This window comes from Balaenoptera acutorostrata, chromosome 9 (assembly GCF_949987535.1).
Source record: "Balaenoptera acutorostrata chromosome 9, mBalAcu1.1, whole genome shotgun sequence".
Taxonomy (NCBI): domain Eukaryota; kingdom Metazoa; phylum Chordata; class Mammalia; order Artiodactyla; family Balaenopteridae; genus Balaenoptera; species Balaenoptera acutorostrata.
Window position 1 is genome coordinate 46,459,850 of NC_080072.1, and position 14,321 is coordinate 46,474,170.

Sequence of the window (14,321 nt, forward strand, 5' to 3'; positions counted from 1 at the left end):
AATATTAGCCGAGAAGTATAAATAGTTCAACCTGCTGGCTTTGAAAAGCCTAATCCTATTTGTTAGGATGGACCTTCTGTAAAATGGAAATATACAGCTGTCAGTCTTCAATGTGCTTAAAAAACAAACAAATCAGGAGCTGGCAATTAAAATCCTCCAGACTCCCGCCCTCCGCAAACACTTATTCCAAAGAATTCTTGTATATTCTAGGTCTTCCTCCGTGACCGCTGGCAGGACATAACTTCGGGAAAAGCTGCTTCTCTAGTGAGGTACAAAGACAATAAACCCCTTCCTTTCATCCCTTTCTCATTCACTCAGCAGGGGGTGGAATAAATAGGGAACTGAATGAAGCTCTTTTAACGCTTGGAGATGCATCGTCTTTTCTCAACTACTCTCCCGGCTCCCCGACCTAAAGGCTGCCGAAGCCGAGCACCTGAAGACCAACGATTCCCGGCGCAGCGCCGCGGGGGCGCCAGGCCTTAGCCCTACAGGCCCGTCCGAGGGAGGCCCAGCCTGCGAGGGGCAATCTCGGCTCCTCGAGGGCGCTAGGAAAAGCAGAGATCGCACACGCCAAGGACAGGGTCGGGTGGAAGGGCGAGCTTCCTTCCCACATTCCTGGTGAGAAAACGAGGTAGAGGGGCTGGGGCCTGTATATCTCGAGCATGGGATACGGACTCCAGGAACAAAAGACAGGAGGAAGACAAGGCAGCCACACCAACGCAGACTCAGAGGGCTCTAGGACTTTACGCAAATGGGCCGCAACCCGACGGTGCTCAGTTCCCCTTACGCCACTGGCTTGCCCTCAGAGCCTTCGCGAATATGGCTTTGCGCACTGCGGAGGGGCTGCGCCGCAACCGAGCTTGGCCCTGTGGCTCCTCCCCGCCGCCCTGCGCTGATTGGCGGCAGACAGCAGCCGGGCCGCTGATTGGGTAGCAAAGGAGCCATTCGGGGCGGCTCTGGTGGGTTCGGCTGCCCTAGAGTGATAAGTTCGGCTTCAGACACGCCTCAGCGCCAGCAGCGAGTTGGAGCTCTATGGAGGTGGCGGCGAGTACCGGGTGGTGGCTGCAGCAGCGACTCTTTTGAGCTGAGAGTTTTAAGCCAGTCCCGACTCCTTCCTCCCCCTTCCCTCCCCCTTTTTTGTTTTCCGTTCCCCTCCCCCTCCCTTCCCCGTCCCCGACGACCGGATCCTGAGGAGGCAGCTGCAGTGGCAGCTGCTGAGTTCTCGGTGAAGGTGAGTGGAGCCACTGCCGCCGCCGCCGCCGCCGCCGAGTGAAGCGCTCTAAAATGGCCGCCGCCCCTGCCCGCTTCTTCTCGAGCGGTACAAAATGGCGGCCGCAGGCGGAGCCGGGCGGGGCGACCCCTTTCTAGCGTTTCCTTCGCGCTTCGGGCACCTGAAAATTCTTCCCCTTTGTTCTCCCTTCCCGTTGCTGACGGAGTAGAAGGAACGTGGCGGCCCCCGGACGTCTTTGTGGCTGTCGGCGGCCGTCCCCCGCGGAGCCGGAGCCCGGGCGCGGGTGTGCTCCGATGGGGAGAGCGTGGCGGGGCGGTGCGAGCTGGGGGGAGGGACGCGGACCGGCGGGGAGGGCCCGGCCGTTGGCGTGGGACCAGCCGAGGCGGAGGAGTCCCGGAGCCCGGCCTCCCGGCGGGGAGGAGGTGTATGGGACCAGGGGCCGGCGGGGAGCGGCCGGGCTGCCCTTGGTGGAGGAGCGAAGGGCCTGCCTGGCGAGCCCCGTCTGCGACGGGAGAGGGGAGGGAAGCGAGGGTTTTTGAGCTTTTGTCGGGTGGGGAGGGAGCAGCGAGGCGGCTGTCAGTCCCTTGGGGATTTATGGGTGGGAGGGGGCCGCTGGAGGCGGCGGGTGGGAAGGAGGCCGCCTTCCTGCCTGAGAACAAAGAGCCGGGAGCCGGGCCGCGGGGGCGGCCTCCACTCCTCCCCGAGGCTTGCCCGCGGAGGTTTCGCGAGAGGCTGTCGGAAGCACTTCCCTAACTCGGGCCTGGGTGGGAGGACTCCACTGCTCTTTTGTTCCCAGGAAAGGAAAAAATGGGGCGGAGGTTCCTGCTGCCATGTTGTGGCCCCGGTCTTCCGATGGGCCCTGTGCACCCAGTTAAGAGTGAACAGTGGGGAAAGCCGTCTTTAGTTAACCCCTTATTCAGTGTAGTTCGTTGAGGCAGTAAAAACTTACAACTGTTTTCCCAGGACGTGTCCGTCTTGTTAAGAGTTAGATTGTCTATTACTGATCTCAGTGCTCAGTTGTAAAGGAGGTAGAATGTGGCTTTCTTAAGGATTGGTTCTTAGCAATTGAGAGGTTCTTACATTTCTATGTAGGCACTTCCTTGCGTCCTTGAACACGAGAATTTCCAGGTGGTAAACAAAATAAAATTTTATTGTCCATTTGTGTTTCGAGTACATTCTATTTTAGTCTTACGAGATCTGCGCTGCAGTGTAAGGTCAATCAACTGCAGTGTCAGGCTCTGAAATAAATTGTAATTGAAGCAGGTTTACAGATTTGTATGATAGCGGTGTCTAATTTTGGTACTCTTTCTCATTCTAGGTTTTTCATTTCTCCCATCCCCTTCCCTCCCCACCCCATCCATTAATATTATTCTTTTGAAGATTCTTCGTTGTCAAGCCGCCAAAGTGGAGAGTGCGATTGCAGAAGGGGGTGCTTCTCGTTTCAGGTATGTGTAGATTTATTTTGGCAATTATTGTGACAAGACTAATCACAAAACCAAGGAATAACCACACCAAGTAATTCTGATTTAATTGTGCTGCAGGTTTAATTTATAATGTGCCGAGTACATTTTTTTAAAGCCCTAAAATTGTCATTGTTTTCTATTTGCTATCTGAAGAATAAATGTAATTAATTACTTGGGTTTCCATTGGGCCTAAGTTCAGTCTTCATCTGTGGTGTACTTACTGAAATGCAGAATAATTAAAGAGATTCTTTATCTATTTTGAGTGAAATATACTTGGGGTATACTTTTTTTTTTTAAAAAAGTTTTTCTGTTAAATAGTGCTTCTTCGGGCGGAGGAGGAAGTAGGGGTGCACCTCAGCACTATCCCAAGACTGCTGGCAACAGGTATAGTAAACGTGTGAAAAGAATGACTTCTGTAAATAATAGATTTAGATTAATGGTCTTTCTAATGCATTACAGCATAGTTAATAAGGCATCAGGAATCCTATCTTAATGGGTATGATTTCTGTTACATATCCTAAATTTAGAATATCAGTTCGTAATTATTTTTTAGCCAAACCATCTAATACGAGTTGACGTTCTCAACTGCTATTTTATCCTGTTACACTTTGGATTGTTTTCACTGATGTTGTTTCTGAAGCCAGCCATTATTGTCCGTACTAAATTGTGGTAGTAAATCTGTATGCGTATAACATGGTCACGAGACATTAGAAGATGTTGGTTCTTGTGTGGCTCCTGGACCAGCAACACTGGCATCACCTGGGAGCTTAGAAATGCAGATTATCGGGCCTTACCCCAGACCCACTAAAGCAGAAACTGGGACGGGCCTAGGAATCTTTTAACAAGCCCTTCAGGTGATTCTGATGTACAATATTGTTTGAGAACCACTGATTGTGAGTTGCTTAGTTGTAAGGGAAGTTGAGAAAAAACTAAACTTTTTTCTGTTTAGAAGGATTTCTGATCTGACATTTGATATGTGACTGGATGCTATGTTTCAAGTTGTCTTAATCTTTATTTTCTTAATTTTTTACTAGCGAGTTCCTGGGGAAAACCCCAGGGCAAAACGCTCAGAAATGGATTCCTGCACGAAGCACTAGACGAGATGACAACTCCGCAGCAAACAACTCCGCAAATGAAAAAGAACGACATGATGCAATCTTCAGGAAAGTAAGAGGGTAAGTTTATCGGGGCTGTTTTGTCCTTTAAATAAAAGGAGGGAAGAAATGGATTAACTGTGTTTCTTTTGTGTGTATGCTATATTACTTGGAAGGCAGTGTTCGTGCCCTAAGTGTATTTAATGAATGCCAGCGTTGACAGTTTTAAGCTGAAAATTGGCACATCAGTGTTTTGGGGCTCAGAGTTAGTTGCTTTCAGTCATTGGGTTAAAATGCACAAGCTCATTGTGCTGACATTTCCTATGCCTGCTGTGTACCCAGTGATGCACAGAACATAACGGTTTTAGCTCCTGGATCTAGCCTTGATATTAAGGAGGCTCTTGATCTAGGTTTTGAGGATGTGAGTTTCTTGTCCAACAGCTGGGGACCCCCCAATTAGGTAGATATATTTTAAATAACAAGTTTATTTCAATTTTGGTTAGATGGGTTAAGAAGAATATGTCTTGATATTAAAGGGGAAAGTGATGGGGGAAAAAATGAACATAATTTAAAGGTGATTTTTCAACTAAATAATTCTTTGTGTGTTGGCTGATACCTAGTCTGAATCCTCTTTTCCTAGCATACTAAATAAGCTTACTCCTGAGAAGTTTGACAAGCTATGCCTTGAGCTCCTCAATGTGGGTGTAGAGTCTAAACTCATCCTTAAAGGGGTCATACTGCTGGTAAGTTAAATGTTGGCTTAACCGAAAGGGAGAGGAAAAGATTTAACCCAGGTTGGGGTGTGTGTGTGTGTGTTGTTGTTTTTTACATTTGCATTATTGCTTAAAACTGAGGTGTGAGTTACACATTAGATGTATGTATCTCTGAACACTGGTGTTTTTTTTTTTTTTTTTTTTTTTTTTAGAAAATCACTAACTTCTAATGGTATCAGACTTAAGAGGTCATTTTAAATTGTATGTGTTGTGTTGCACGGTTAATTGGGCTATTAGGCTATTAAGGGGGTTTTTGCTTTGTTTTTCCTTATGTGAAGAACGCCACATTTTGGTTTTGGAAATGAATTTTATGATAGTTGATGTGATTCCAGCATCTGTTTATAGTTTTTCCAAGATAATTTCAACTCCTGAGGGGGGAGAGTTTTGCTAGTATGAGATCTGTGTAATTAGACTTCTTTGGTACACTGCAATAGCTAACAAAATTTAAGTGCTTATATTTTTCCAGGTTGTGTGCTAAAGCACTTCACATGCCTCACCTGATTTAGTGTACACAATAAGCCTTACAAAAGAGATGTTCTTATTCCCAGGTTACGGATGAGGCATAGAGAATTCGTCAGAAATTTGTGAGATTCAAGATCCTTAAGACTACAAGGAAGTATTAAGTTATAAAGAAAGGTTTTTTCAAAAGTTGTCATATTTAGTTTTAAAAAGTCATTTATTTTAGATTGTGGACAAAGCCCTAGAAGAGCCAAAGTATAGCTCACTGTATGCTCAGCTATGTCTGCGATTGGCAGAAGATGCACCAAACTTTGATGGCCCAGCAGCAGAGGGTCAGCCAGGACAGAAGCAAAGCACAGTAAGTGGTAGTGTTTGCTTGCTTATTTAAAGTTGATTTGAAAGGTTTCATTAGCAAGCTCTGACAAAAGTGTCTTTTGTTTCCAATAGACATTCAGACGCCTCCTAATTTCCAAATTACAAGATGAATTTGAAAACCGAACCAGAAATGTTGATGGTGAGAATTTGTTTGGTACTATGTAGTACTGTATATGTTCAACTTAATTCTGAATGTTGATTTTATTCTTACTTATTTCAGTCTATGATAAGCGTGAGAATCCCCTCCTCCCCGAGGAGGAGGAACAGAGAGCCATTGCCAAGATCAAGATGTTGGGGAACATCAAATTCATTGGAGAACTTGGAAAGCTTGATCTTATTCATGAATCTATCCTTCATAAGTGCATCAAAACAGTAAGTATGAGTGGGAATGTAAGCTTACATTAGTCACTGGGTACATCATTATTTGGGGGAGATGGGTCAATTATAATTTATAACTTTGCCATGTGAGAGTGTTGGTAGGCTAGTTAAATATTTTAGTTTGCCAGCAAAATTGTTATTTTAAATGTTGTAAATATGGAAATATGCAGCATGTTTCGCAAGGTAGGGGTAGAACTGATTGTCTGCCTATGTGTAAGTTGCTCAGTTTGGAGGGATGTCTTCAACAGAAACCAGATAAAGAGTTCTATACTAGACACTGTAGGAACTGTAGGAGCTATGAGTCAATGCAGACTTAAGGGAAAGTGCTACATCTAAACCAAGAAGGATTTATTTTTATTTTTAAAATTATTTATTTATTTTTGGCTGTGTCGGGTCTTTGTTGCTGTGTGCGGGCTTTCTCTAGTTGCGGTGAGCAGGGGCTACTCTTCATTGAGGTGCGCAGGCTGTTCATCGCGGTGGCTTCTCTTGTTGCAGAGCACAGGCTCTAGGCACTTGGGCTTCAGTAGTTGTGGCTTTTGGGCTCTAGAGCGCAGGCTCAGTAGTTGTGGCGCACGGGCTTAGTTGCTCCGCGGCATGTGGGATCTTCCCGGACCAGGGCTCGAACCCGTGTCCCCTGCATTGGCAGGCGGATTCTTAACCACTGCGCCACCAAGGAAGCCCCCCAAGAAGGATTTATAAACATGTGACATTTATTTCTTTTGGCAGCTTTTGGAAAAAAAGAAGAGAGTCCAACTCAAAGATATGGGAGAGGATTTGGAGTGCCTCTGTCAGATAATGAGGACAGTGGGACCTAGGTTAGACCATGAACGAGCCAAGGTATGTGTGTTGCTGACAGAAACAGTGTAAGCTTGTCTTGATTTTTATTCACATCAAACAACCTATTTTTGTGATATAGAGGATTGCTGTTAGTCATTAACCTCGATAATACTTAGAAGCCTTAAATAGTATACATTTGCCTTTAGCGTTTTCTTCTGAAAGTGTATTTTTTTTTTTTCTTTCAGTCCTTAATGGATCAGTACTTTGCCCGAATGTGCTCCTTGATGTTAAGTAAGGAATTGCCAGCAAGGATTCGTTTCCTGCTGCAGGTAAAACTGGTTTCTTTAGGTGTGTTGGTATGTTGTCTTTCTGTTTAGGGATATTAAAATAATACTTATTAAAACTTTTTATATTAAAGGATACCGTAGAGTTGAGAGAACACCATTGGGTTCCTCGCAAGGCTTTTCTTGACAATGGACCAAAGACGATCAATCAAATCCGTCAAGATGCAGTAAAAGTAAGTTTTTGCTTTGTTTTTAATCAAGTGGGTTTTAAGTTTAAAGTTTATAATAGCACAAAGACCTTAAACTTTCTGAGACTGTCTCATCTTACCAGTAGAGCTTAATGTTTATGCTGTCTTGTATGCCCCTTTGAGAGAAGTTGTTTATAGAAATTATATAAATAGCACTCTTAATAGTCCAGGGAAGTATTTCTAGTTTTCCCAATGTGAGAAGTTCATTTTTATGTAAAACAGTGTTCAGAAATAAGTGTTTATTCACTTTATATTTCTGAAGGATCTAGGAGTGTTTATTCCTGCTCCTATGGCTCAAGGGATGAGAAGTGACTTCTTTCTGGAGGGACCGTTCATGCCACCCAGGATGAAAATGGATAGGGACCCACTTGGAGGACTTGCTGATATGTTTGGACAAATGCCAGGTGATTTTGAACAAAATAGTGGTTTGGTTACATTAAAAACTGAGTTTAACATTTTAATAGTAAAGAGTTCTTCATGTCTGTATTTTAAGGTAGCGGAATTGGTACTGGTCCAGGAGTTATCCAGGATAGATTTTCACCCACCATGGGGCGTCATCGTTCAAATCAACTCTTCAATGGCCATGGGGGACACATCATGCCTCCCACACAGTCGCAGTTTGGGGAGATGGGAGGCAAGTTTATGAAAAGCCAGGTAAGAAAACATTTAAGGATGTTTAGGCAACAGGTATTAAGTCTTGGAATGTATATGAATAGATTTGCTTTTTTAAAAGGACAGATATTTCAGGTTTAGAAAACCTAAAAATGTGTTTTTCTAAACCAAATTTATATGTGTGACAGTTATTTCAAACTGGGTAAAATGCTTATCCTTAAGATTAGTAAAGTTATTAGTAAAGTCACATCGCTTTATGTAAGTTAGGTTAGATATTTATTCTTCCTATTTCACCTTTTACTTTCTCTGGGCAAATTCAGTTAAGCTTTCCTATGGCTTGGCCTCATCCCTTTGGTACTTGATTACCATAATTTGTGGACCCCTTTTTATCTAGACTTTCTTTCTCTCTTTCTGAAATAGGGGCTAAGCCAGCTCTACCATAACCAGAGTCAGGGACTCTTATCCCAGCTGCAAGGACAGTCGAAGGATATGCCACCTCGGTTTTCTAAGAAAGGACAGCTTAATGCAGATGAGGTACATTTGCCTATGTTACTTATATACCATAGTTTGTCAATTCAGAAATCTGTTGCCCGATGATTATAAAAAGACGCGTTATTAAGAGGACTTAATGCTGGAATTCTTTACCTTCTTTCTCTCTTTTCTTTACTGCTTTTTCTTTCTTTGGATGTCCAGCGTCCTATGAGCGAAGATTATGAGATATGAGGGCAAATCTCTTAAAAGTCTTCAGTTAGAGCAAGGAAAATGGTTGATGAGATTTTTATTGTGACTTCCCTGCAAATAGAATGACTTAAAATAAAGTAAAATGTTTTCTAAACTCTTGATTAAATCTTCTGGTTTTTAATATTTTAGTGATGCTAATCCTTAGAGAATTCTGGTATAAGACTTATAACAGTATTTTATTTTTGTGCTCATCAGATCTTTAGTTTTCTTGCCAGAAATTAAACCTAATAACATGGAGTAACCTGTTTAGCTATTTAAGATACTTAAGTTTCTGCCATAGATTCTGTCATGCTTGTGTATGCTGAATTAACTTTAGGATGTTGGAGTGTTGTATTTAATATGTTAGCTAACTGCTTGTTAACTTGGATATCTGTTCTGATTTGTTCGCAATTCTAGATTAGCCTGAGGCCTGCTCAGTCTTTCCTAATGAATAAAAATCAAGTGCCAAAGCTTCAGCCCCAGATAACTATGATTCCTCCTAGTGCACAACCACCACGCACTCAAACACCACCTCTGGGACAGGTATGGACTGTATGTAGCATGACAGTGTTTGCTGTCATTCCAGTATTTTCTGAAGATGTCTGAAGGCTGCTTTTTTTTCTTTTTTAAATGATTCTTTTTAATTAATTAATTAATTATTTATTTATTTTTGGCTGTGTTGTGTCTTCGTTTCTGTGTGAGGGCTTTCTCTAGTTGCGGCGAGCGGGGGCCACTCTTCATCGCGGTGCGCGGGCCTCTCACTGTCGCGGCCTCTCTTGTCGCGGAGCACAAGCTCTAGACGCACAGGCTCAGTAGTTGTGGCTCACGGGCCCAGTTGCTCCGCGGCACGTGGGATCCTCCCAGACCAGGGCTCGAACCCGTGTCCCCTGCATTGGCAGGCAGATTCTCAACCACTGCGCCACCAGGGAAGCCCTGAAGGCTGCTTTTTAATGTCTTCTCTCTAACTTCATAAGCTCCTTTTTAATAATAAAAAAAATATTAAACATTCATATCTACCATTTTGCTGTTTTTTAGACACCTCAGCTTGGTCTCAAAACTAATCCACCACTTATTCAGGAAAAGCCTGCCAAGACCAGTAAAAAGCCACCGCCATCAAAGGAAGAACTGCTTAAATTAACCGTAAGTCTCAAATAATCCCATAGTCTGCTTCATGGAGTGTATTTGAGATAGGAAAACTCTAAAGATATTTGGACTTTGTTCTTTTCAGGAAACTGTTGTAACCGAATATCTGAATAGTGGAAATGCAAACGAAGCTGTCAATGGTGTAAGAGAGATGAGGGCTCCTAAACACTTTCTCCCCGAGATGTTAAGCAAAGTAATCATCCTGTCACTAGACAGAAGTGATGAAGATAAAGAAAAAGCAAGTTCTTTGATCAGTTTACTCAAACAGGAAGGGATAGCCACAAGTGACAACTTCATGCAGGTAGAATACTTTCCGGATTCCATAAGAACTCTTGCCTTTCAAATTTGGAAACTAATAAAATTGACTGTGTTATATATTCCTTCTAAGGCTTTCCTGAATGTATTGGACCAGTGCCCCAAACTGGAGGTTGACATCCCCTTGGTGAAATCATATTTAGCACAGTTTGCAGCTCGTGCTATCATTTCGGAGCTGGTGAGCATTTCAGAACTAGCTCAACCACTGGAAAGTGGCACCCATTTTCCTCTCTTCTTACTTTGTCTTCAGCAATTAGCTAAATTACAAGATCGAGAATGGTTAACAGAGCTTTTCCAACAAAGCAAGGTCAATATGCAGAAAATGCTCCCAGGTAAGAGAATGCTGGGGATTTTTTGGTTTATTTTTAATTCTAAATCTGGGCATTCCTTAGTACCTTGAGTGAATTTATATAGGTCAGTGTGATTATCCTGTCCAGATAACAATAAGCATTCCCACAGATAGACTTCATCTTTATAAAAAGAAAAGGTTATTATGATTTAACTGTTCTCATTTGGTCCAAATATTGAGTTTCCTTTGCTAGGTTAGTTCCTTATTATTTTACACGAATCTTGTGCATTTGGAAAATCATTCGTAGAGCAGTTTTCTAGACCAACATAGGTAAAATGAACTACCTGATGATGGGAATGGCTTTGTCTCTTCAGAAATTGATCAGAATAAGGACCGCATGTTGGAGATCTTGGAAGGAAAGGGACTGAGTTTCTTATTCCCACTCCTCAAATTGGAGAAGGAACTGTTAAAGCAAATAAAGTTGGATCCATCTCCTCAAACCATATATAAGTGGATTAAAGATAACATCTCTCCCAAACTTCATGTAGATAAAGGATTTGTGAACATCTTAATGACGAGGTAAGATAACAGAGTTGTGGTTTTCTACATGTAGTAGAGAGTTAACCTGTGTTTTGTTTCCTAGAAAATCTACAAGGCAAGGGACTAAGAATTGTCTGTTTCTTGAGCTAGAAAATTCACTTTGAGGTTCTAACAAGACCTCTTTCTGTGCAGCTTCTTACAGTACATTTCTAGTGAAGTAAACCCACCCAGTGATGAAACAGATTCTTCCTCTGCTCCTTCCAAAGAACAGTTAGAGCAGGAAAAACAACTGCTTCTTTCCTTCAAGCCAGTAATGCAGAAATTCCTTCATGATCACGTTGATCTACAAGTCAGTGCCCTCTATGCTCTTCAGGTGCACTGCTACAATAGCAACTTCCCGAAAGGTGAGAGGACCAACATCAGAAGAATGATGAGTGAGGGGCAATTCTTAAACAGCACACTAAATAATGGGGTTACATTTTGTCTTTTAGGCATGTTACTCCGCTTTTTTGTTCACTTCTATGACATGGAGATTATTGAAGAAGAAGCTTTCTTGGCTTGGAAAGAAGATATAACCCAAGAGTTTCCAGGGAAAGGCAAGGCTTTGTTCCAGGTAAATCTTGAGAGAAATTTGGTGTGCTTTTTCCAGTTTACTTGGTATTGCTTTATAATGAGCCTTTTAAAGTTGAAATACAAGCAAAATCACCCTGGTAATTTGTACATACATGTCATTCTTCACTATTAAAAGCTGTGGTAAAGTAGGCAGTTAGCAAAATGAAGTAAAGCTATGAAATAAAAGGCTTCAATCCTAGTAGTGTCTAAGCTGTTAGGTTAGAGGTGGCTAACATTTTTTAGAAGTAAAGCTACTTACAAAGATAGGGTGATTATACACGATTGGATTGAGACATTTTTTTTAAATGTCAGTAAAGATGAGATTGTTTCTGATTTCTCATACCATGATTTTTTATCTTATTTAGTGGGAGTAGAATTCTAGCCATGGGGAAGAATTTGTATGTCAGGGGATTCCACAGCATACGTTAATCACCTGGAAAGTAATTTAAAAGGAAGTTTCAGGTCTGATCCTAGACATTTTCATTTAGTAGGCCTGTGTGTGTTATACAACCCAGGTGATTCTCATACTACTTTTCCAGGGGCCAGGCTTTGAGAAATGATGGTCTATAGTATCTTTATTCCTAAGGTTCAGGAACTAGCTTCATGAGGATTACCCTCACAGCATTTTTCTGTAGTCTTGTCCTTGGGGAATCTGATCCTACAGTTCCGGGGTGGGGCTGGAGATCTACTTTTTCAGAATCTTCTTTGTTGTCCTGTGTGCCTTTCCACGCCGCACCCCCGCCCCCCGCCGCCCCGGCCACATTGCTAATGTATTTAAGTTTGGGAGGAGCCACTGTCCCATATTAAAACAGTCCTGAAGGGTAATGGGAGTGGTGTCAAAGAATGACACCCAAGTTGACGGTTCCTAAACAGCTTGTAATCCCAAATCCAAATAATAAGCCATTTTTTAAAAATATCTTTATTGGAGTATAATTGCTTTACAGTGTTGTGTTAGTTTCTGCTGTATAACAAAGTGAATCAGCTATATGTATACGTATATCCCCATATCCCCTCCCTCTTGTGTCTCCCTCCCACCCTCCCTATCCCACCCCTCCAGGTGGTCACAAAGCACCAAGCTGATCTCCCTGTGCTATGCGGCTGCTTCCCACGAGCTATCTGTTTTACGTTTGGTAGTGTATATATGTCAGTGCTACTCTCTCACTTCATCCCAGCTTACCCTTCCCCCTCCCCGTGTCCTCAAGTCCATTCTCTACGTCTGCATCTTTATTCCTGTCCTTAAGCCATTCTTTAAAATAACTTACAGCTAATACATAAATGTAGGTTCTGAAGACTGTTGGCAATTACAAAATGTGTGGTACTATCTAAAACTTCTGTCCTTAGGTAGGTTGTTTGATCTGGAATAAAAAATTCTGCTATTCTGTCTTCTGTAAGTACTACTTATTTCGTTAAATTACAAATTTACAGGTGAATCAGTGGCTAACCTGGCTAGAAACTGCTGAAGAAGAAGAATCAGAGGAAGAAGCTGACTAAAAGAACCAGCCAAAGCCTTAAATTGTGCAAAACATACTGTTGCTATGATGTAACTGCATTTGACCTAACCACTGCGAAAATTCATTCCGCTGTAATGTTTTCACAATATTTAAAGCAGAAGCGCGTCAGTTAGGATTTCCTTCTGCATAAGGTTTTTTTGTAGTGTAATGTCTTAATCATAGTCTACCATCAAATATTTTAGGAGTATCTTTAATGTTTAGATAGTATATTAGCAGCATGCAATAATTACATCATAAGTTCTCAAGCAGAGGCAGTCTATTGCAAGGACCTTCTTTGCTGCCAGTTATCATAGGCTGTTTTAAGTTAGAAAACTGAATAGCAACACTGAATACTGTAGAAATGCACTTTGCTCAGTAATACTTGAGTTGTTGCAATATTTGATTATCCATTTGGTTGTTACAGAAAAATTCTTAACTGTAATTGATGGTTGTTGCCGTAATAGTATATTGCCTGTATTTCTACCTCTAGTAATGGGCTTTATGTGCTAGATTTTAATATCCTTGAGCCTGGGCAAGTGCACAAGTCTTTTTAAAAGAAACATGGTTTACTTGCACAAAACTGATCAGTTTTGAGAGATCGTAAATGCCCTTGAAGTGGTCTTTGTGGGTGTGAAACAAATGGTGAGAATTTGAATTGGTCCCTCTTATTATAGTATTGAAATTAAGTCTACTTAATTTATCAAGTCATGTTCATGCCCTGATTTTATATACTTGTATCTATCAATAAACATTGTGATACTTGATATAGTTGTGTGACTTTAAGTAGCACCTACAAATTTATGAAGAATTGATAGGTTTTGTTTTGAGATAGGTCTGTCTTAGGAACTTTTAATTCATAATCAGAAATTCACAATTTTCTGATTAGACAGAAAATTCAAGGTGGTTATTCCTCTTTAGGTCATGTTACTGGAAGTAACCAATATACAATACCTGTAATCAGGGGCAGTGCTGAGAATCACAAGTCTTATGAATTCAGAGGGACGTTGCTAATGCATAACAACAAACTTGGTGACATTTATCTTTTCGTCAGCATACTGAACTGTGTGGTGAACTGAGAGGTTTATCACCCTCATGGTCAAAACAACTGTAACAATCCTATCATCATTCTCAGTAATTGTAATTGTTCCTGTTTCAAGGAAGGTTCCCCCTTGAAACCCCAGAGTAGCCCAGTAAAACTGGCTCCTTAATCTAACTGAAGCCCTGCATGGAGGTTTAAAATATATTTTCAGAAACCACTTAATAAGCATTTGCTCAAATCCCCAACCCCTTGTTATGTGACAATCCTAGGCAGGCTTTGGCTTGGGTAGGGGCTCTTGAAAGTGTTGCTGGAGTCCTGGTTGCTTGTCTTAGCTTCTAAGAGCAACCTGTACTTGGTTTGGGGGGAGCCTCTAGGTGGACAGTAATACACCATACTGCTAAATCTGATAGAACCTTTGTCTTCAGTGTTGCACCTGCTTATTCTCTGAGAGGGGTGGTGGGTAAAACCAGTATTTGTTT

General features: G+C 42.0%; 1 protein-coding gene and 1 non-coding gene across 2 annotated transcripts; both read left to right on the forward strand.

The window, feature by feature from the left end:
* The first annotated feature begins 819 nt into the window (after positions 1-819).
* On the forward strand, positions 820-13,567 carry EIF4G2 (eukaryotic translation initiation factor 4 gamma 2). The gene is made up of 23 exons (XM_057553257.1): positions 820-868; positions 1,220-1,231; positions 2,550-2,676; positions 3,013-3,078; positions 3,729-3,869; positions 4,429-4,531; positions 5,247-5,378; positions 5,468-5,534; positions 5,616-5,767; positions 6,500-6,610; positions 6,796-6,879; positions 6,969-7,067; positions 7,345-7,486; positions 7,576-7,736; positions 8,115-8,228; positions 8,832-8,957; positions 9,450-9,554; positions 9,643-9,858; positions 9,946-10,204; positions 10,536-10,740; positions 10,894-11,105; positions 11,193-11,314; positions 12,739-13,567. The coding sequence occupies exons 1-23, from the start codon at positions 820-822 to the stop codon at positions 12,802-12,804; spliced, it is 2,871 nt and encodes a 956-aa protein (XP_057409240.1). The 3' UTR covers positions 12,805-13,567.
* LOC114236837 (small nucleolar RNA SNORD97) lies at positions 8,281-8,423 on the forward strand. Its single transcript, XR_003622694.2, has one exon. It is a non-coding gene; the product is annotated as a small nucleolar RNA SNORD97 (small nucleolar RNA).
* Positions 13,568-14,321: the final 754 nt, after the last annotated feature.

Excerpts from the sequence above, each read along its gene's own strand:
- EIF4G2 (XM_057553257.1), top strand. The coding sequence starts at position 820 with ATGGCTTTGCGCACTGCGGAGGGGCTGCGCCGCAACCGAGCTTGGCCC. Across the intron at positions 9,859-9,945 it reads CAAGTGACAACTTCATGCAG|GCTTTCCTGAATGTATTGGA; the intron begins GTAGAATACTTT and ends ATTCCTTCTAAG. Across the intron at positions 10,741-10,893 it reads GTGAACATCTTAATGACGAG|CTTCTTACAGTACATTTCTA; the intron begins GTAAGATAACAG and ends CTTTCTGTGCAG.